Below are 22,644 nucleotides of genomic sequence, written 5' to 3'. Positions count from 1 at the left end.
GACTTGATACATAAGTTGACGAGTCCTACATATGCCGGTAATTTCACAAACGCAGTAATGCTCACATTACTGTTTGGCGGCAGAAATAGATAAGGTTGCAGTACTTTCTTGGACGAATTCTTTCACATCTAAGGTGGCACTGCCACTGCGCCCATCACCCTGAGACATTAATTGACAAGTCCCATGTGCCTGTAATTTCACCAGCACCCTTACCCTTCAAATCCGGAACACAGTAAGGTACAAAGTAGTGGAGTAATTTCACAAAAATAAATGAATGACATTAATATTCATTACAATCAATATTAAACAGGTTATTTGACATGTGAAACAGAGTAAATTTGATAAGAAAAAAAAATTGTTATGTATAATTTGTTTGTTGCTACTAAATTCGATTTCTTTATAGAATTTGAAATGTTTGGTAGATTTTGTCATTTTGAAAACCCTCTGTAGCTTTTTGTTTCTATCTGATAGCTCTACACTAGGACCTTCACATCTTTCCGCTTGGTCTACCACCTTGTATGGTGAAAGATTTCGTCCAGGGAAGTACTGTCACCCTACCTATTTCTGCCGCCAAGCAGTAATATGACCATTACTTCGTTTCGGTTTTGAAGGGTTAAAGGTGCTGGTGAAGTTACAGGCCTTGGAACTTGTCAATTTATGTCTTAGGCTCAACTCACGTGACGCGACGGGACGCTTCGACTTTGCGCCTGTGTGAGTTGAGTCTTAGGATGACGGGCGTAATGGCAGTGCACCTCAGATCTTTACGATTTAAAACTCCGAGTGGCGCTGCAACGGTTATGGACAGGCATGTCGCTTAGCATCAGGCTTAAAAAGATTCTAACGAAGACAACAAGTGAGACAAAACCGACATAACCGTTTAATCTTGTGATTTAACAGCCATTACACAATTGTTACTTCTTTGATGTCATCGGGTCGACAAGAATATTGACTTTTGATGATCGTGTTTGATGCACGAACAATGGCACATTCTTCGTGGTTCAAATTCGACTCTAAGCAACTTACTTGATTGCCTATAAGATCATGCAAAGTTCAAAGCAGTGCTCAGCGTGTTATTGACTGTACGTGATAGAAATGTAAATTTTTATATATAATACCTGCCTGTTAAGGCGAAACACAGCCATTGTTATTCTGTCATTCCTGCTTGAGTGTTGCCATATAAACCACTGTTTCTGTTAATGGTCTTTTAAACTTTTAGCGAGTAATTTATAGACCAAGACTTCACGTGTTTTCATTAATGAAACTTCTCATGTAGAGATTAAGGACGTCCTTTTACAAGGGTTGTAACGACAACACCCTACATCCAATATTGGATAACAAAACAGCCGCTATGATGATGATGAAGACCATAAGTGGCATAGAATCGAGATTGAATCTTAGTTATACAGCTTGGCGTGTCGGTGACTGTACAGTGAGGTTATTCTCTTGCAAACCTTGGCACATATCCCTGACCGTGTGTTTGTCACGTTACGTCATAACACATTTAAATGTATCTTGTTTGGTCAAGTTCGTCTTAGACAATGAGGATGTTTGAATTTAAATGAATGAACGTAACTTCGAAGGCTTTTTATTTCTCATTTGTAAATAAAATTATTAATGTAATTTTATTGTTGATACAACGATTACTATTACTCCTGTTCCCGATGGGTTGCGTAGGAACTCTAACCTTCATCCTTGGCTTCAAGCTCTTCAAGAATAATGGCTCAGATGCATATAGTTCATACTTGTCTTATTACCAATTATCGGAAAAAGGTGTTCCACAGCTACAAGGAGCGACATAGAATTGTTAAAACCAACAAATATTACTTAAGTACTATTTCGGATTCCGAATTTCCGGAAATGCTTTTACTGCATCATAGGACAAACAAGAAACTACTGACTTAGGAAGTCGAAGTTGGATTTTATAGTAATTCTAATAGTGCCTTGTAAAAAATGCAGTAGATAACTGACCTTTTACCAAAGCAGAGCATAAACAAGTAACGAGAATGATCACATTGACGGAACGGCGACATTTGCTAGTAGAACTTGAGACAAAAAATTAATTTAAAATATTATTTACGAGGGGCAGCTTTAGGACATACTGCTGAACGCAACAAGACGAAAAAGTACCATTTTTGATGGCTTTACCCATGTACGGCTATTTATCTTCATAAATAGAATAAAGAGAGGAGTTTCTTTCATCCGAAAATCCGGAATTTGAAAAAAGTAACTGAATAATATTTAGTGGTTTTAACACCTATGTCTCTCCTTATAGCTATATTTATATATGTATATATCTATGTGGAACACCGTTTTTGCTTTTAATTATTAATACATTTTAAAACCCCCAACATACTATATACCACATACCATTTTTAACGGACTTCAAAAAAGAGAAGGTTCTTAATTCGACTGTTTTTTTTTTGTGTGTGTGTGTGTGTGTGTGTTACGTGATTACTCCGACTTTGAGAAGCGATTTCGATTATTCTTTCTTTGTTGGATACATTTTATAATAGGCTTGAAAGTAAAAAATATAACTATTTCGTTTTGATTTTTTGTTTTATTATTATTATCATTCCAGGTGTTCAGAGGAAGGTATTAACCACTCTTTGTGTATATTTGCTCTTCTGATAATAAAAAATATGTATATATAAATAAAAACTGAGAGAAATAATGCAATAATTGCAAAAAAAATTGAATGAACTTGAAAATGACGAATATCACGCTATCAACAATTTCGACACGATGACGTTGTCAGTAGCGCGCCATCGTCGACCGGCGACCGACGCTTGCGCACGCCAACGAACGAATTTGAATTTTTGAATCGCGAATCGCAAATAACGTGTCCGAGTGGCCAGTGTCATTTTGTTAATGAAATAAAGGTTTTATCGTTATAAATAAATACACTTATAACCCATGTTTAACAGTGCAAAATTGTTGGATACAAATCTCCCAAGTGTTGCAAACTGCAGAATTTTTACTTTATCGTTACTACAACTTTGGGTTAGGCTTATCAGGAATTTTATAAACAATTGATAATGCTAATCTTGTTTTAATATTCATTTTCGTTATATTGTTACTTAAACGTGAAGGAAAACGCTGCCCATAACGTGGAAAGTTAATAAAAAATATTTAATACAATATTTATCTACTATATATAACTATGGCCCAAAGACCTCTCCTTAAAGAACACCCATGCCCTACCTGCGTAACTAAAGGGTTGATACACAACAATACTTTCGCAAGTTGGCGCAAATCGAGAAGTTGACCTTAACCTAGATATATGAAAGTTTAATTTTAATTAGTAGCGGTCTTTCTTTGTTGGTGAACCATGTTCACTCAGTAAGAAGCTTTACTTGGTCAGTCGTTACCAAAATTACTGGCAACCGTGTAATTTTGAATTACCCATGGGAATATGACTTTTTTTGGTTTGCATAAACGCAATTGCTTTCGTAATAAACATACATCGTTTTTTTTACTTCACTCTGATTTTTATTATTTGCAAACCTTTCATTGCCCACTCTTTCATAACGTTTTAGAATTGTTTGCATTACAGAGAACTCAGGGTTTTCCTTGCTGTTTTCCTACTATGATTAAAAATACTTAATTTTTGTCGCCTTGATGCATATATACATAGCCTAGTTGTTTATGAGTAAAGATAGTTTGTTATATATTGGAGGAGGTTCTTAATTCCCGAACCGAACCGATTTTGATGGTTCTATTTTTGTTGGTTGATGACTCTATTTACCCCAATAAAGGTCCCATTCAAATTTGAAGAACATATTCCAAATGTGATGAGTGAAGTGAAATGTGTGGCAAATTAGGAGATGAATTCGGTTTATTGGATTTCGTGCACTAGCCAACCAATTTCAATAAAACTTGACAAATAGATGTAATTCTACAAACTTTTGAGATTGATTTTTCTTTATATTTTAGCATTACTTTCAAGATTAAATTCTTGATTCTTATATTTTAGATTTGTTGTCAATATAATTGTACTTTTTATCAACAACTTACCTTATCTATGTAGCATTCTTATGTCTTGTAAATCCACTTGTTCTACATTGTATATTCGTCACCTTTAATGGATTGTTAACAGTGTCATAAACGTTTAAATTTTTATAAGTGTTTTGTTTTAAAAACTGTTCATACTTCCCGGAACTTTCTCCATTACATACACGTTCTGCATTCTCCTCCTATTAAAAATCGTCAGTGTTTGCAAATATTATGTATATTAACATAATACATCTCGATATTATCATCAACATAAATAAATCTAAGTTGCCGGCCTTGGGTTTAAATTCAGACTAAATGTTGTCGTCATCTCATGATTTCATCAACTTAGAATTCTATTTTATAACAAAATGTATTCATGTTTCCTCTATGCATGTCTTTTTGTTATAATGTAGTGTTACGGATTAGGCAGTATATTTATCTAGGAGCAATACACGTGGAGTGGACAATGCCTCCCTCTGAAATCACGTAACTTAATTTTCTTTATTTTTTAATGTACAGCTAACAATTATAGTAGTGTAGAAAAGTCTTATATTTGTGAATTTTTGCCTTTTATCTTTAACTTTGGAGAGAGGTATTGTTCATTCTATTTGTATCACTGGAAGTTTAAGGAAATATACGCTGCCCATTTGGATCTCCGTTTTTGACTATAAGTCCGAGTTCTAATTTTTTTTCAATAATTTATCAATATTTACGTACGTATTGAATAAACACGAATAACGAGATCTGACCACGGTAGCTTAACAGTTTATACCTTAGGCTCTGGATGAGGAGAGTTCGATTCCCGGTAAGACAGAATTAGAGAATGAACTTTTCTAAATTGGTTCTAGGCTGGGTGTTATGGGAAATGCCCCAGATTGAATTCCGTTGGTCTATTACTTTTAGTACAGGGAATTTCCTGGTTTGAGACCAGGCTAAAAAAATGTTTATAATATAAACAAAAAAATATATCTTTCTCGTACAAACCGTTTTCCCTACATCACCTGTTTTCCCGTTTGTCGTTTAGTCTTAATTTGTTGTTTTTACTTCTCTATCTAATTCAGTCCGCCTAATGTCAGTTTAACATTTACTTTATACACTGTATGTTCTAGTTATACAGGGTCCCCCATTTGCACGTTAGTATTGCCGGTCACCTTGATTAATTCAGCGCCCTCGCTGTATTGTCTGGCACGCGACATATACGGGCGTGCGTTAGTTTATAAGAGATGTTTTGTATTCTTCATCTGGAATTGTAAAATGTACTGTACATGCTGTTCCTTTGGTTCTAGTTTCCTCAATTCGTGGGCCTTTGCTTATTGAGACGCTCTAGGGTACCTATATGTAGCCTGTTTTTGAGAGGTTTACCAAAATCGTCGATATCATGTGGTTTCCCTATCTCGCGTTAACCTGCAGATGTATTTTTAGATCCTTCCATTGATAAATGTTCTAATATGCTCACAAATACCATATTAGTTTCCCAAACAATTTCAGCTTCAGACGAAATATCTTCATACACACATCCATCCATTCCACTACATTGACAATACGACTTGGCAAGTCATTCAGAATGCGTATTACTACTGCCAGGATATTTATACTGTGCATTTGCAGTTTCATTACTACTGACCGCGTGACTTTTAACCTTATCGACTTCAACATTGGGTGTTGAATTAATTTTATTCATTCGATTGTTTTTGATGTATTTGTTTTAGCTTTCATTTTGTGTTTTCATTTTTAGTTCAACTATCGTTGTCGATCGATATGTATTTTCTATATTTGGCGAAAGAAGTAAGTCTATCATTCATTTGGATTGAAATGAAATTATTATACATACATACATGATCACTGTTTACGACATTGTTATTGCTTTATATTTGTTACTCATGGACATTATTACATTTTCCGTGTAAAATTTGTGAACATTTTGAGTCATTTAACGCTGCCTTCTCTATCATTATCATAAAACTATAGTTTCATCTATTGCTTTGTCGATGCCCTACTGTGGTACACATAACGTTATTATTTTTGGACGTTATGAAATCGTTTGATCTATAACTTCAATGCAGTTTTCAACATTCGTCTCAGAGTTTTCTATCTGTATCTTATCTACATCTTTGATCTTCAAAACCACTGAGGTCAATATCGCCATTTAAACCAATGGAAAACATAATTATACTAAATTGTTATTGTTATCATAAAATTGCGATTCGAATTTCAAAGTCGCTAATTTCTACTGCTCTAGTATTCAGAGGCTTCTAAAGTCAAGGGTGCTTATTAGGTTTATTTACATTTAAATTCTTTGACGTATTATCAATTCTAATGTCAAAAGAAATATTTTAATTTGTTTGGGGTTAAACAGAAGCTTTATTACTTTTGCACTTCTGTTTTGATTTCATAGTTCATAGTCTCAATGATATTGCTATATGTGTTTTTAACTATTTCGTCTTTTGCTAATTATTCCACATTGTTATATAGTTGTACGAAAATTGACACATTCAAAATATACGTCTTTGGAACTATTGTATCGGACGTAGAGTTTTATTTCCAAAGTGCAATAATCACGAAAACCTAAGAACTGGACATATATGTTTTTGTTGAGTTAAAAACTCAATTTCAACTCAACAACTTTTTTAACATTTTCATGACAGGTCGATGTTCTCATAAAAATAAAACTATCCCCCCCACTCGTCTCTCGTATTATGAAATATTTGCATTTAAATATGTCACGTAGTTACGTAATAAGAGTTTTATGGATATTTATATACGTGCTCTATCAGTGTTTGCCATAGAACAATGTCCGCATAAATTTAATGTGGTAAAATAAAATATTTATACAAAAAAGTTGAGAAGGTTGTACTATGCGACATCACTAAGATTCATTAAAAATAATATAATAATTATACAAAAATAAAATGTATAATCAAGATTGCTTTGCTTCAAATTTCCAACAAAACCCCACCATTCCAACAAAAGCAGTTTATTAATAACTATAAAAAAATGTAAGTAAGCTTTAGGTTGAATAAAAGTCTTTCAACTTCAAAATAAAAAAAATCCGTTCTCATGAATGAAGTAACACATCCAAATTGGAACCTTACGTAATGCTACATATTTGACAATAACACGAACGTCCTAATGGCTTAAACTATATGTGTCAAGTATCTTGACCTGTAACTTTCAGAATTTTAGGTTTAGAATCGTCTAACGCGTTTTACTAAGTCGCTGAGCTACTTGATTCGATAAACATCGCGTATTATTTAGTCAATAATAAGTATTAGTTTACTTTAGTTGTTGGAGTATGTTGTTGCAGTTAATTAACGTAGTTTTTCTTTTATATTTCTGTAAAGTGTTAAAAAGTTTTCAATAGAGTACCTCAGGGTTTTGCTTTGCGCCCTACGTTTCACCTCAATTTTAATCGTTTCGAGTTACAACGTTAACGTTTTTACGTAGTAATTTCAGTGTATTAAGTAGTGGAAATTCTTTTTAACGATATTTTCCATGTCTCGAAAAATTCAATTTCATTTATTTACAATTCATAATTAATTAATTAATTTTTGGTTGGACTGGTAAAAGTAAACTGTCTTTGTTCAACGAACGTACGAATAAACGGTTCTATTTCTGCAATGCAGTTCGACTTACACAAGCCTGAAACTCTTCCTGTTCCTAAAATAGACAATATCGTTAAGGGAGAGTGATGTTCGCCGTGATCTATCGTCAAACCATTTGTGTTTGTTAACCTTTCGTGCAATTACCAAAGTACCAAATGCAGCCAATAAATTGTATTTAAGTCATTACAATGATGTGTTCCATCTTTGATAATAGGTTTATATTTTATATGTATCATCGTCAAGTCGTCAATTTTATAATCTTTAACTTTAAAATGACTTAAAACCTCCTACTATAATGCGAAGCTTTACACCGTTCAGTGACCTGTACCTACATAATGGGTGATTTTTTTTTGTCGTCTTGAGATGCATTTAACGTATATATTAGGAGTACGATTTGTTTATTTATGGTCTTGAATATTAGGACGAAGGCTAAATTGAAAGGATGAAATTGGGTCCCTCAGATGCATATTTTGTATGACTATGTATGGCTATGCTATATATACCTTTCTGTCTCCTAGTCGGTCCATGAATTTTTTGCATATAATTTTAGAGCTAGAAAGAGCATTGGGACATAACAAACTTTATTAAAACAACAATTAATTTTATCTTTTGCTGTGTTTTAGTTCGCATCATTGTTAAAAAGTATCCTATGTACATACCTACGTACATACATCGAAATACACACGTACATAATAAATCGAAATTTAGTTTGAAATTTACCATGACCTTTTCGGTGATGAAAACTGCACGTTCAAGAAGGTTCACAGCCCTCGGGAAACGTGTAAAATCCCCAACCCGTATTGGGCCAGCGAGCGTGGCGAACTATGGCCTAAATCCTCGCCTGAGAGGAGACCCGTGCTCACCAGTGGGACGTAGAAATGGGTTGATAATGATGATGACATACATACAAACATACAGCTGAGTTACATCATTTATATTACAAATAAAACCCCTATGCCAAATTGCTTTTATTACCTTTGTAATGAGGAGGTAATTAAACACTCAAAGGTAACTTTTTAAGTAGAATCTACCGATTAAATCGCATGCGAAGTTAAAGTAAGAATTGTGACCTTGGAACCGCCTATGTAATATATAAAGTCAATGCCATCTCTAATAGTTGTTTACAGCCACTGTTTGTTTGCACATGTACAAAGCATAATTGTTAGCAAATTTTATCATGTTGTCGTTTAGTCTCTCCTTCAAGGAAAGATTCTGCGGCCACTACATAACTACATATTCATTGCATTAATATTAAAACTCTTTTAACAACACTGGTTCTTTGTAGGAAAAGGGTAAAGGTCTGCCAAGATGCTGTTTAAGAACTTCTAATAATTTTATTTACGTCTTATGACATGTTTGTCAGTCGGGAAATGGGGTCATTGTGCTTATGTCATTTAAAAATTCGTATGAAATTGTCAACTTGGTCCTGCACCAACGCGGCTGCGCGCGCATCTGTCCACGAGTTTCCCTTCATCGAATCGCCCTAGTCATTTTCCTAACCTCAAAAACACAGCTGTTTACCGGAATTTTCACTCCACACTTTACGTAATTAGCAAATTTAGAAACACAATAACAACAAGACGCGTTTAGTCGCCACGGAAGTTCATTACGAAATGATTCAAATTTAGAATCCGCTATATTTTTTTCGATTTACGGCTTTCTCGACGCGTGTTCAGTTTTCAGCCAGTCCGGTTGGCAGTCAGCTGTGTTCGGTTTTAAAATTACGCATTTTAAACGCAAATTATTTTCATAAAAATGTTTAATGCTGTAGATCTTAGTAGTATTCCTTTTAAATTGGGTTTTTTAATGTAGTGTAATTTTTTTGTAGGTTACATTTTAATTTTCTTATAAGATGATTTCTTTATGATGTTAAACGAAGTGAAACTCAGTGTAGTGTGAAACAATGTTAGTGACAAGTGTGATAGACGAATAGACGCAGTGCTTTGATAAATAAACTTTAATCATGGAGGAATATGAATACGATTTCGCGTATGAATGCCGGGTTGGTATTTGGTAACATTTTTTATATAGTCTTTTATATATTAATGCCACCAACACTTTAAAAAATACTGTTAATAAAATATGCACATATTCAGAAAAGAAATAAAATGCAATTAAATTCCAATAAACATTTTTTTAGTTCTAAAAAACGATATGGAATCTCTATTATTGGTTATATTGTTGTATGGAATGGGTGGAACTATTTGCGATAAAGATATAACCGCGTCACGGTTCCTCGATAAAATACCTTATATTAGGCTTTCACACACTAGTTTTACACTCAGTTCGAAGATTGTGGTATGTGATTAGAGGATGGAAAAAATAAAGGAAATATGTCATTATTTTTTAAAATATATTTACGGTTCTGGTTACTTTGTCCGTTTGAGCTGAGCCAATATTGATTTTAAAAATGTGTACAGTTGCCAACGTACTTTAATATGCAGATATATTTTTTTTTAAACCCAAAATATTTTTTATCATCAGTTTGTTTAAAAATAACACCTGATTAAAAAGTACCCAATTTTATTATTGGTTACAATATTAAACTTGTCGATATCATAAGACAAGACTGCTTCGTACGCAAAAAGTCACAGGTATAGATTCAGCATCTCTATGCAGTGATTAATTAATTCGAAAGAAATATTTGTGTATTACATTTCTTTCTAAATAAATAGATGTATAAAATGAAAATACACTCCCGAACACATAATTCTTGCCACCTTGTATTTTTATTCTTAAAGGGTTAGAATAAAGAAATATTATAAAGAAATATAAGATAAGTTTTCCCCGGATTTACATATTCAAATTTCCAACAAAACAAACAAAGGGTATACGGAAATGATGTTTAGCATACCGTTTACAAAATCGCATAATATTAGTTTTTGATCAAACAGTCTTTTTAACCTGATGAACATATGCGGGTAGATTTAATTATATAAAGAGATAAAACATTCATATGCAACAATGCTTGTTATGTGGTAGTTATGTCTAATATTTTATTTATATATGTTAATTTGTATTGTCATAACTTTTCAGCGCCTCGTGGAAGCGATGGCGCCGCGGTCGGCTCGCTCCTTCCGACAGGAATTCAACATGCAGGACCTGGCCACCACCGAGCATACATACACTACTTACACTACTGAAAAGTGAGTATTTCATATTTTTTATGCTTTAGACCATAGATTAACGAATTCTCAAGAAATAAAATAGACGATTATCTCTGGTTACTGGATTGTTACCACTACGTTATGACTTTTTATTCTTCTCGCCATGTTTCAGACCAGTTTCACACTCCATGATTAATGTGGACTGGCAAGTGGCATTTCATAGATTGTAAGACAAATAAATATATGTCTTAACCACTTCAACTAATGGTAATCGTTTAGTGAACGAAAGACTTTAAAACTTTTTTTATAGATATTAGGCGTTCCGTCAAGTAAGCACCATCACATATGTAATACAGAACAGCAAATTTAAAATAAAGCATTGAAACATTTTAGGAAATGAAACTATTTTTCCGAATTTTACAGGCCCTTTACAGGTCCCATGATCACGGTTGACTGGGTGGTACAGTCTTCAACCAGTTATGTCTAATATTGATGCAAACCACCTTATTTTTTCACTATAGTTACAATAGTTATTAATTACATACCTTATTTTAATTTTACAAAGAAAACATTCCAATTTACGCTACATTAAGTTTTACAAATTATTTTATTGAATGAATTTTTATTAAGTTCAATTTATTATTAATTATGAATATAAATTAGAATAAACTAAAACATATTAATTAGTACTGCAGTCTTATGTCTGTTTGGGATTTTTCATTAGAGGAAATACTGGATCCCAAACTGGTGGTACGGAGAAACCATCTTCCCTGAAAACTAACTGATTTTTTCTTATTACAACAGATATGTGAGGACAACACATTCGTCAGAAATTGATGGTCATTCACCGATAAAATCAATTGCCAATGGTAAACTAAGCTCGCCTAATTATACAACAAAAACTAACTTTGGAGATGACGACCGGCCAGACCTTAGGAACCTTAAACGAGTCCATAAAATGTACGAAGGACCAAACATTATTGAATCTAAAGGCATAGTTCATCCTGAAACGAGAGAAATCTTGACAGTTGGACAAGCCATTAGTATGAGAATCCTCGATGTTAGGACGGGAAGATTATTATCTTCACCGGAAACTAGACAAACTATGACGCTTGAACAAGCAGCTAACGAAGGTCTTATTGACCCCAAACTGGCTGCAAGATTAACAGGACCCTGCGGTGTCACTGAAGATGGAAACGAAGTCACTCTACTAGAAGCGATACAACGAGAACTGTACGACGCAGAACAAGGACTGTCTGATCCAGCTGAGAAGAGAGTAAAGGTAACAGTCGAATCACAGAAACCTGGACAAGGCATGAGTATATCCGATGCTTTAAACCACGGACAAGTCGATCTTCAAAGAGGTCTCTATAAGTTGCCAGATGGGACGTACATCAGTATTGCTGAAGCGTATCAAAAGGGATACCTTATCTATAATGAGATTATCAAAATTAAATCGAGTGCTTTGTCTTTGTCTGACGCGATTACTCAAGACTTAGTCGATAACTCTGGTTGGATTCTGGACAGAAATTCTGGCGACAGATTCCAATTAGACGTGGCTATAAAAAATGAACTAATAAACCCATACGTAAGGGAGGTTGTAGACCCTCAAAACGATACTAAAGTCACGGTTGCTGAAGCTATTGAAAGAAACATAATTAATACTAAACATTCTAAGTACGTTCATAATATTACTAAGGAAAGAATGACATTTAAAGATGCAGCAAGTAAACGCTTTATTTGTAAACCGATGACCTTAAAGGACATTTGTGATAATAATCTTATGACTAATGATGGTAAAATATTGTCTCCAACTAATAGGGCTCATTTGAATATACTTGAAGCTATTTCTGTAGGTGTCCTTGATAGTGATAGTGTTAAATGTATTACGGATACAAAGACAGGACAGTTGTTAACATTATCGGAAGCGTTGGGTGCTAAAATTATTCTTCCCGATAACAAATTCAGGGACAACTTAACCAGTGAAATCTGCACTATTCCTGAAGCAGTAGACCGTGGCCTTATTACTTCTGTATCACAGAGATCTATTTTCGACATCGATGGCTTCAGAGATCCTAAAACTGGTGAATTTGTGTCTTTCAATGTAGCTATGAGTAAAGGTAATTTAAAGTTTGCAAATGGTGAGACCTTCCTTAAAGCAGAAAGCGGAGATTTCGTGTACCTAGAAGATTGCACTAAGGTTTCCACAGTACGCCCTGAAGTACTCGAAATGTTTAATCGTAAAATAGGGGTTTATGACCACGGCAAAGAGCTTACCGTCCTAGAAGCAGTATTTAAAAATATTTTAGATCCACAAACGGGTTATTTACTCGATTCTAAGACAAAGAAACCCATTCCGTTTAACAAAGCTGTAGAAATCAACATGATAACACCTGAAGGTGCTGCTTTGTTGAATTCTCTTTTGAACATAACACTCACATTGCAAACTGTTACTAAGACGGTAAAACGGTACGTTACAGTAACGAACACTGGTGCGTCTCAAAGAGCTGAGACTATAATAACGTTTGCGGAAGCTGTTAAACGTGGCCTTATAGATGAAACTACGCAAACATTTACAGACCCTACTACAGGAACAGTGTTTCCAATACAACAAGCCTTAGACGATGGTTTATTAGGTGTAGAAAAAGATGAAATGCGTGTAGTACAAATTTCTGACCGCACTACAAAGAAAGATTTACTACCTGGTCAGGTAGTTGAACTTAAAATTACAAAAAAATCCTTTATCAAAGATATGCCGCTCAGTCCCGAAAGTAAAGTCCAATATGACAGCAGACCCGAGACTGTCAAAAGCCCTGATTATGCTATTCGTGAAACGAGTATCCCCCGTGAAGGTTTAATGAAAGAAATTAGAACAGTAACCTCAAAATCTATTGCAACCGAACCGTCTGTAACGTCGTTAACTATAAAGAAAAACACTATTGAGCTACCTCGTGGTGGCTGGACACTCAAAGAAGCGATACAGCAAAACCTTTTCGATCCTGACACAGGAATGTTTAAAATCCCTGGTACAGATAGAGTTCTTGATCTGGAAGAAGCTTTAAAACTTAATATCATAAACCCAGACTCGGCTAATGCAATTGATCCTAATACAAAGAAAGAAATTCCTCTTAACAAAGCTTTACAACTTCGTATTTTAGACAACACAGGACATTACAAATATTCTACTAGAAAAATCACAATGAAAGAGGCGATCGATCGTAGTTATATTATTTTCGTACAATTGACTACACCCACATCTTTACAAAAAGTCATTACTATTACCTCTGTAGCCGGTATGCCTGATAAGATGGAGATTTCGGAACTCCAATCGCCACTTGAAACAAGTTCCGAAGATCAAACTGCTTTCGAACCTGTTCAAGTAGCTCAAGGCGTTATTTATGATCCCGCTACAGCGCTAGTTATTTGTACTACTACTGGAGTGTCTGAGAATATTGTAGAAGCGGTCAACCGCGGTGTAGTGCCTTCCGACACAGTCAAAGTTATCGAACCCCAGACAGGTACGCAAATAGCATTACAACAAGCATTGGATAGAGGTATAATTGACAAGAAATCAGGACATTACAAAGATAAGTCAGGAAAGAAAATCAGTTTAGCAGACGCCGCCAAAATAGGCCTTATTGCGGTAGTGGGCGCTCCTTTGATGGCTGCATCTAAAGTGATTCAAGTTGTAAAAAGTACAATGGTTGTAGACCCGAACACTGGAGAGAAATTGCCTATGGAGGTAGCTTACGAAAGAGGTTTAGTTGATCCTGTAACGTATAAGCAGTATGAGGATTCAATTAGGGAGAAGACGCCTGAAACAGATTTTATTCAGCAAGGCACTAGTACTGTAACATTTTCTCAAGTCACCAAACCTGTTTCAGTAGGAGCAGCTGTGTCTGAAGGCTTCATTACAGTAGAGTCCATTCAGAGCAGTATAGCATCTGATAACAGAAAAGTCATTGGTACTGCAATAGATAAGACCAAGACACATCCACCTAATGTAGTGCAAATCACCAAGACTCAAACGACTACTAAACCGAAATATAATATTCACATAGCAAAAGAACGCATTATAGATACTCAGGTACTTGATACAAAGCCAGTCGTTCTACAAAAGCTTAGAAAGCGTGTAGTGCTTCCTTTAGAAGCTGTTGAAAAGGGTATGATCGACAAAGATACTGCTAAAATTCTAGAGGCAGTAAAAAATTACAAAGACGAAAATGGAGCACCGATTACACTTGAAATAGCGATTGAAAAGGGTTTGATAGATGAAAATAAGGGAAAAATTGTCGACCCACTTCACGGTGATACAATTAGTATTAAAGAAGCTATTGATAGAGGAATTTTAGATGGTGAAGGACAGGATGAAGTATTAATTCCATTAGCTAAGAGTTTATCTATTCCAGAAGTCCTTGAGCAGGGTCTTTTAGACCCGGCTACGGGAAAAATAATTCATCCTGAAACCGGTAGTCTTTTAAGTATTAGAGAAGCAATTATTTGTGAAATAATTGACCCATTGTCTTGTATTACTATCGCGCCTGGTCAGAGCATAACTCTAGCTGAAGCTATTAACCGCAATATCCTTGATAATGACAAGAATATTATAAAGACCAGTGATGGGTCATTAGATATAATAACTGCTGTAAATGCACAAATTTTCCCAGAGCCAGAAATTGTCAAACCTATTGAAGATATACCTCCTGCGGGTATGACTTTGACTACTGCTATTAAACAGAAAATAATCGATCCTACGACAGCAGAAATAAAACATCCACTTACAGGAGAAAGAATTCCTATTAAGGAAGCAGTCGCTAAGGACTTAATTATGTCGATCCCGTATCCGCAATCGTTGCATACTATGATATTACAAGAAGCGTTAGATAATGGTGCTGTAAACCTGAAAGAAGGTACTTTTACCGATCCTAAAACTAAGGAAATCGTTTCTCTGGAGAAAGCAATGGAACAAGGTTTGTTGGCTGTGAAACCAAACTCTGAAATAATGCAAGCAAGCGGAGTTGTAACTACCATTACTGAAACATTTACATCTCAACATACAATCACGGCTAAAATGATCAATCTTTTGCCTGATTATGTCTTAGTAAGTGCACATGTGGTGCAAAATAGAAACACTGGAGAAAAAATGTCCATAACCGAAGCGCGTCAGAAAGGCATTGTAAAAGACGAGCAAGAAAGCAAAGTGCAGTTTATTAAAAGTGACACTAACATTACCTTTGAAGATGCACTTAACCTTGGGTATATCAATATTGAAGAAGGTACATTTACCCACCCTAACACAGGAGAGACAATAACTATTTCAGAAGCAGTCAGCACTGGAATATTGAATACTGAAGTGCCAAAAGACACTGGAAAAGTATCGCCTACAAAAATGAACACAGATACGTTGGACCTGAATGATGCATTTGAATATCTCTTCGATGAAAATACGCAGAAATTCAGAGATCCAAAATCCCCGAACAAGCAACTGACGTTCAACGAAGCCCTTGAAAAGAAACTTATCAATCCTGATTCAGTGATATACGATGTTATATCTGGAAAACCTGTAACTGTTAAAGAGGCAGTTGACACAGGACTTATTGACAAAAAGACGGGAAAATACATGGAACCCAAGACAGGTAAATCTGTCGATATTAAGAACGCTGCTAAGATGGGACTAATTGCTATAGTAGCTGCTCCGATATTGGCTGGTGCTGCCGCTGTACAAGGAGTGAAATCTGTTGCCAGTAAAATAATGAAACCTAAGCAAGATGCTGTGGTGACTGCGGCACCAAGCCGGGTCGATAAAGTAACGAAATTTGGGAATATTGAAGTTAAAAGAGAAAAAGACAAGTCAACGATTGGCTCTGAAGTAACTCCTAAGCCAGCTAAGAAATATGAAACTTTCCAAAAAGCTGCTCCCATCCCACAAACGGAATCTAAAATAATTACAGAAAAAGAAAAATCGAAATCCCCTACGAAAGAAAATGTCCCAAAGGTGAAAGATGGCACTCTTAGAACGCCAGTGGAACAAAAGTTACCGAGACCTGATGATAGCCAAAGTGGCTACGAAAAGAAAACAGTTATTTCAGAAACAGTATCGTCACAAGAACCAAAACTTATACATACTAAAGAAAAGAAACAGAGTTCAGAAGGCGCGAAATTCCAAAAAGAGGTCGAAGAAAAACCTATCATTCAAGAATTTAGGCAAACAATGCCTGAAGGTGATCAAATTACAACTATTATTAAGAAAACTGTTACTACAAGTGAACCTACTGAGTATACCACTGAACATACAAGTACTATTGTTACTACAACTTCTACCACATCTCAATCTGACACTGCAAAATATGTTGTAACCGAAATAAATGAACCTTCTCAACTGGCTGAGAATTTAGCTCCTCGTAGAGACGAAGCAGGTATTGCCTATTCTAAAAGTAAAGAACGAAGTCCACTTAGAGACGAAACTAAAGTGGTAGAAAGCAAACCAATTATCGAAGAATATCGACATACAACTCCCGAAGGTGAGGAAGTTACAACAATTGTTAAAACGATCATCTCTAAATCAGATCCTTCAGAAATTGTTACAGAACATACTAGCACAGTCATCACTAAGGAATCAAAAGTAACCACTGTTGAAATTACTCAAAACGAATCAACGTCTTATAAAGTCATAACCGAAGAATTTGCTGGACCTTTTGATTCTACTGAGACTACCATCAATCAATATACTATAGAATACACCGATTCTGACCAAGCCGATAAAGTACCCACTAACAACCAAGTTTCAGAAAATAAAGTAGTACAAAAATCAATTAAAAAAACAATATCGCCGAGTAAAGAAATAAGTCCGGAGACAAAAACTTGTAAAAAAGAGCCTGATTTTGTAAAGGATAACATTGCCCCTAAGCAAAAGACTCCTCCAGGTGACTGTGAAGAAATTGATAATACATCTAAACCTGTTGAAGTAGCACCTGGTGTTATTTACGATCCTGACACGTCTGTTGTTATTTCCTCTACCTCTGGAGTTTCGTGTGATATTCTGCAGGCTGTAGACAAAGGAATAATACCTTCCGACAGCATAACTATTACAGATCCTAAATCTGGTCAAAAGCTAACTCTCAAACAAGCTATAGAAAAAGGAATCGTTGATAAAAAATCTAGTAAGATTAAGGACAAGTCGGGTAAAAAGATTAAATTTGCTGATGCAGTCAAATTTGGACTTGTCGCAGTTGTTGGAGCACCAGTTTTGGCTGCTTCTAAGATCATTGATGTGGTTAAGAGTGCTGTTGTGACTGACCCTAAAACGGGAGAGAAAATGCCTTTAGATAAAGCCCGAGAAAGAGGTCTTATTGACCCTGCAACATATAAGCAATATAAGGAAGAAATTAAACAAACACCAACTGAACACAAAGTAACAGTAGCTGAAGCTACTGAACGTACTTCTAAAGAAGTTGATGGTAAAACTAGCTCAGCCATGTTATTAGACGCTGAGAGGCAACCTCTAAGAGTAATCGACGAGATTACAGAACAAAATGTAACTAAAATAAAATCGGAACCTGTCAAAGTTCTTTACGAAAATATCCTTTTAATAGACGCAATTCAACAAAACAAAATTGAACCTAAAGTTTGTAGGATTATTATCAACGGGATTGAATCTCCTTTAACGGTTCAGGATTCATTAGAACAAGAACAAATTAGTAAGTTTGCTCCAGTTGACATCGTGAATAAGAACTGTGTGATTGTAAAAATGACCAAACCAAAATACTTTGTTGCAATTTCTCAAAAACTTACTCCGGAAGAACTGTCTGAAATGGGTATCTACGATATTGAGAAACAATGTTTTTTGAACCCCGATACTGGTGCTAAAATTAGTTTTGAAGAACTTGTTTATGCTTTACATATTTTCGATCCAGAGTCAATTTTAGTCAAAGATTTAGGTTCCAAATCAGATAACTATATTTCATTCGACGAAGCCATAGCGAGACCAATAATCGATAGGATAACGGGACATATGGTCAACCCTAGGACGGGTAAACGTGTGCCTTTTGCAGAATGCGTACAGCTAGGATGGATAGTTGAACGACCAGATGATGTGTCGGTCAGTGAACAAGTTTCTATAGATTTCGCTTTAGAAAAGGGCTTATACAATCCTAAAACGGGAGAAATTAAAGACGTAAATACTGGAGTATTAGTGCCCATAGGTACAGCTATCGAAAAAGGGCTTGTAGACCATGAATCTTTGTATATCAAAGTGCCTCATACAAATGAAAATGTTCCATTGTCAGATGCTATCGAGCGCGGTATAGTAGAAATTCATGAAGGTGTGATAACAATAGTTGAAACACATGAGGTCATTGAAATATCCCTTGCCATTCAGCACGGATTGATTGCAGTTACTAGAAGACCTGTTTCCATCGCTGCTGTAATTAAGAACGATTTATATGAGCCAAAATCAGGCAAGATCAAAGACAAAGTAACCGATCAATTAGTTACAATAAAAGATGCAGTTGATAAGAATATTGTGCATCCAACTATTTCTGAAATTAAGGATACAGTGACGGAAAAATTTGTGTCCTTATCTGAAGCCCTTGACACTAAATTAATTCATCCAGAAACTGGAAAAGTTAAAGACAAAAAGACTGGTAAAACTATTCCATTGGACGATGCTTTAAAGAAAGGTCTAGTGGGAACTAAAGATGTAACGTTCACTTTGTTTGATATTATTGAATTAGGATATTATTCTCCAGATTCTTGCCAAGTTTTGGACCCCAAAACGGGCAAAACTGTAACGGTAGGCAAAGCTATTAAACATAAACTTATCGACACCTCTGATGTTAAAATAAAAGATGACGAGTCTGAAGCGGTAATACCTTTCGACCAGGCCGTGACATCGGGTCTTATTGATTTAGACAAAGGGATTCTTACTTCTCCTGTATGTAACCTAAAAGAAGCTAGCGAGAAAGGTTACCTGCTCAGTGACAAGAAACCTTGGACCTTACAAGAAGGTCTAGTGCAAGGTATCTATGACCCTGAAACTGGTCTTTTAACTATCAACGGCATTACTATGACCTTAGACGAAGCTATCAAAGGAGGCAATATTAATCCAGAAGCCTTATCGGTTAGAAACTCCTTCACGGGAGAAATAATTACACTTGCAGATGCTATCAAAGCAGGTATCATTGATTCTAAAGAAGGCAAAGTCAGAGATCCAATCCAAGGCGATAAGATCTCCTTCACAGATGCGTCGGAGCGTGGCTTAATAGTACCCGCCAAGCGTAAACTTAGCTTACCAGAAGCAGTATTCAAAGGTTTTTACGACCCTAAAACGGGCAAATTCTCACACCCGCAAAGTAAAGAAAAAGTACCTACTGACAGGGCTATTAGAAAACGTATGTTAGATCCACAGTCAACTCTAGTACATGTCGGGGGGAAAGTTATTCCGTTCGAATTTGCGGTTGACAAAGGTATTGTCGATGGCAGGACGGGAACTATTGTTTTAGGAGATGAGAAGGTAGATTTCCGAGAAGCATTCGAGAGAGGAATTTTAGTTGAAGTCCGCAAACCTTTGTCGCTTATAGAAGCAATTGAAAAAGGCGTTTATAATGAAATTACTGGATTATTCTTAGACCCTCAGAGCGGTAAGAAATATACTCTCGCTGAAGCAATCAGGCGTCACTTAATCGATCCTCATTCAGTTCATATTCAAGACAATAGATTAGGCAAATGGGATACTATTACACTTCCAGAATCCATTGAGACGGGAGTCTTAAACGATCAGTCAGGCAAGATTAGAAACATAAACAGTGACAATGAAGAAATCAGTCTCCGTAAGGCCTTTGAAATAGGTTTGCTTGTTGATAGCAAAGCGCCTATTAGTCTGCAAAGAGCGTTACACCAAGGCTTGTATGATGATGCTACAGGTAAAATTATTGACCCAGCTACGAACCGTAAGATCACTCTTCATGAAGCACTTAGAAGGTCTATCATCAGTCCCAAATATCTCTGCTATTTTGATAAAAAATCAGAAAAGCCTTTGACTCTAACTGAATGCTGTCGTAGTGAAATTATCGATAGACGAAGTGGTAAATTCCGCGAACCAGGCTCAGACGTTCAAATCCCTTTGTCTGAAGCTATGAGTTTAGGTTTAATCGTCGATATCGAAAGTGCAGGCTTCACTTTGTACGATGCACTAGCTATGAACATGTACGATATTACTGAACTTGTGTTTGTCCATCCTGTCAATGAGAGAAGAATTTCTCTCCAATCTGCAAACACTGAAGAACTTATCAACCCCGAGACTTCGCTAGTCAAACATCTTCCATCAAACAAATACATTAAACTTAATGAAGCTATCCAAAATGGGACTATTGACGATAATAATAGCGTCTATGTTTTACCCAACGGTAACCAAATTAACTTGGTAGACGCAAAGCACCGCGGTCTTATTGTTACTACCAAGAAAAACTTAAATCTTGAAGAAATCATTCGGAATGGTCTATTCAGAGCCGATAACGGCAAAATCGTTGATCCCAGCACTAATGAATACGTAGATATTAACAAGTCAATAGAAATCGGTTTACTTAATCCAGATTCAACAGTTGTTAAAGATAGTTTCACGAATAAATTTAAACCTTTGCCCATTGCTATACAGCAGGGTGACGTTGATGTTAACAAAGGTAGAGTTCTTGATACTAAAGCCAAGAAAACATACAGTTTAGATATTGCATTCGATAAAGGGCTTCTTGTAACTGTAAATCAACCTTTAACTTCTCAAACTGTAACGAAACGTTATGTACCCGAGTCGTCAGCCACAAAGGAGTCGGTGCTTAGAGAATTTACATTAGACGAAGCCATTAAATACGAATTTATCGACCCTGAAACAGCTTTAATTAAAGATCCGCATAAAAATAAATACATTCCACTAAAATTAGGTATATCTGAAGGCATAATCGATAAAAATGCGAAAGGTTCTTTCGATACACAGAGATCTAAAACTTTGTGCTTCCTTTTCGAGAACGGTCTTATTGTGTACGTACGTGAACCGCTAACGTTTGAGCAGGCGATCGAAAATGGACATCTCAACATCGTAACAGCTAGATTTACTGATCCACTTTCCAACGAAGTTCTAACCATTAAAGACGCGGCCACTTTGGGTTACATAGATCCGGACACAGCACTTATAAAAGATAATCTCAAAAAGAGATTGGTAAAACTTCCCGAGGCATTCCGTAAGGGCCTCATGGACGCAGAAAAAGGCAACATCTTAGACACTGAGACCTCTAAACTTAATACGTTACAAGCAGCAATTGAAAGCGGTCTTCTTATTACACCTAAAAAGAGTTTCAGTCTGATAGAAACACTTAACTTTGGAATTTATAATCCGACTACTGGAGCTCTGAATGATCCGTTTATAACGACAAGTGTCATAGATAGAAAGAGATTAAGCTTAGGCGAGGCGATTCAACAAGGAATCGTTGATCCATCCAGCACAGTTGTTAAAGAACCCCAGACGGGAAAGATATGGCCATTGGTTCAAGCGATAGAACAAAAGCTAGTTGATCCTGTCGCAGGAAGGCTGACCATAGATCCTGTAAAGAGCATCAGTCTTGATTTAGTCAAAGCTCATAAAAAGGGATACTTGCTGCCAGCAGAAACGAGGGTAAGTTTCAATATTATTTACAGTTATCATTGTGCTTCTATCAAGCAGGTGTTGCTTACTTTCTATCTCTACTTCAGTTCTTAGGTGATCTATCTTAAGCGTTTGGCTAAGATTATTAGCATGGCACGACACACTCGCCGCAGTGTCGGGTAATCTATGCTATTTTTCCTTTGGTGACGTCACAGTTTGTTTGAAGTGGCATATACTAATTTGAAAATCATCACGATCAGACACATTCTTAAACTTAAGTCATCCATATATTTCAAACTTAAGTTGTTTAGTC

At 35.8% G+C, this 22,644-nt stretch overlaps 1 protein-coding gene across 18 annotated transcripts in view; it reads left to right on the top strand.

Moving 5' to 3' along the window:
- LOC113239782 (microtubule-actin cross-linking factor 1) overlaps positions 1–22,644 on the top strand; it is a 124,885-nt gene that overhangs the window by 19,424 nt on the left and 82,817 nt on the right. For 13 of the 18 annotated variants that reach the window (XM_026476907.1, XM_026476897.1, XM_026476896.1 and 10 more), the window contains exon 1: positions 11,991–22,361. The exons of 2 other annotated variants lie outside the window; for them this stretch is intronic. In XM_026476907.1, coding sequence (XP_026332692.1) covers positions 12,018–22,361 — 10,344 coding nt within the window. In that variant the 5' untranslated portion in view covers positions 11,991–12,017. 3 more of the 18 variants (XM_026476910.1, XM_026476906.1, XM_026476909.1) reach the window with 3 other exon arrangements.

Source organism: Hyposmocoma kahamanoa, unplaced genomic scaffold (assembly GCF_003589595.1).
Source record: "Hyposmocoma kahamanoa isolate Upper Pololo Valley unplaced genomic scaffold, ASM358959v1 116, whole genome shotgun sequence".
NCBI lineage: Eukaryota > Metazoa > Arthropoda > Insecta > Lepidoptera > Cosmopterigidae > Hyposmocoma > Hyposmocoma kahamanoa.
The sequence above is the reverse complement of the archived record's forward strand: the minus strand, read 5'-3'. Positions and strand labels throughout refer to the sequence as shown.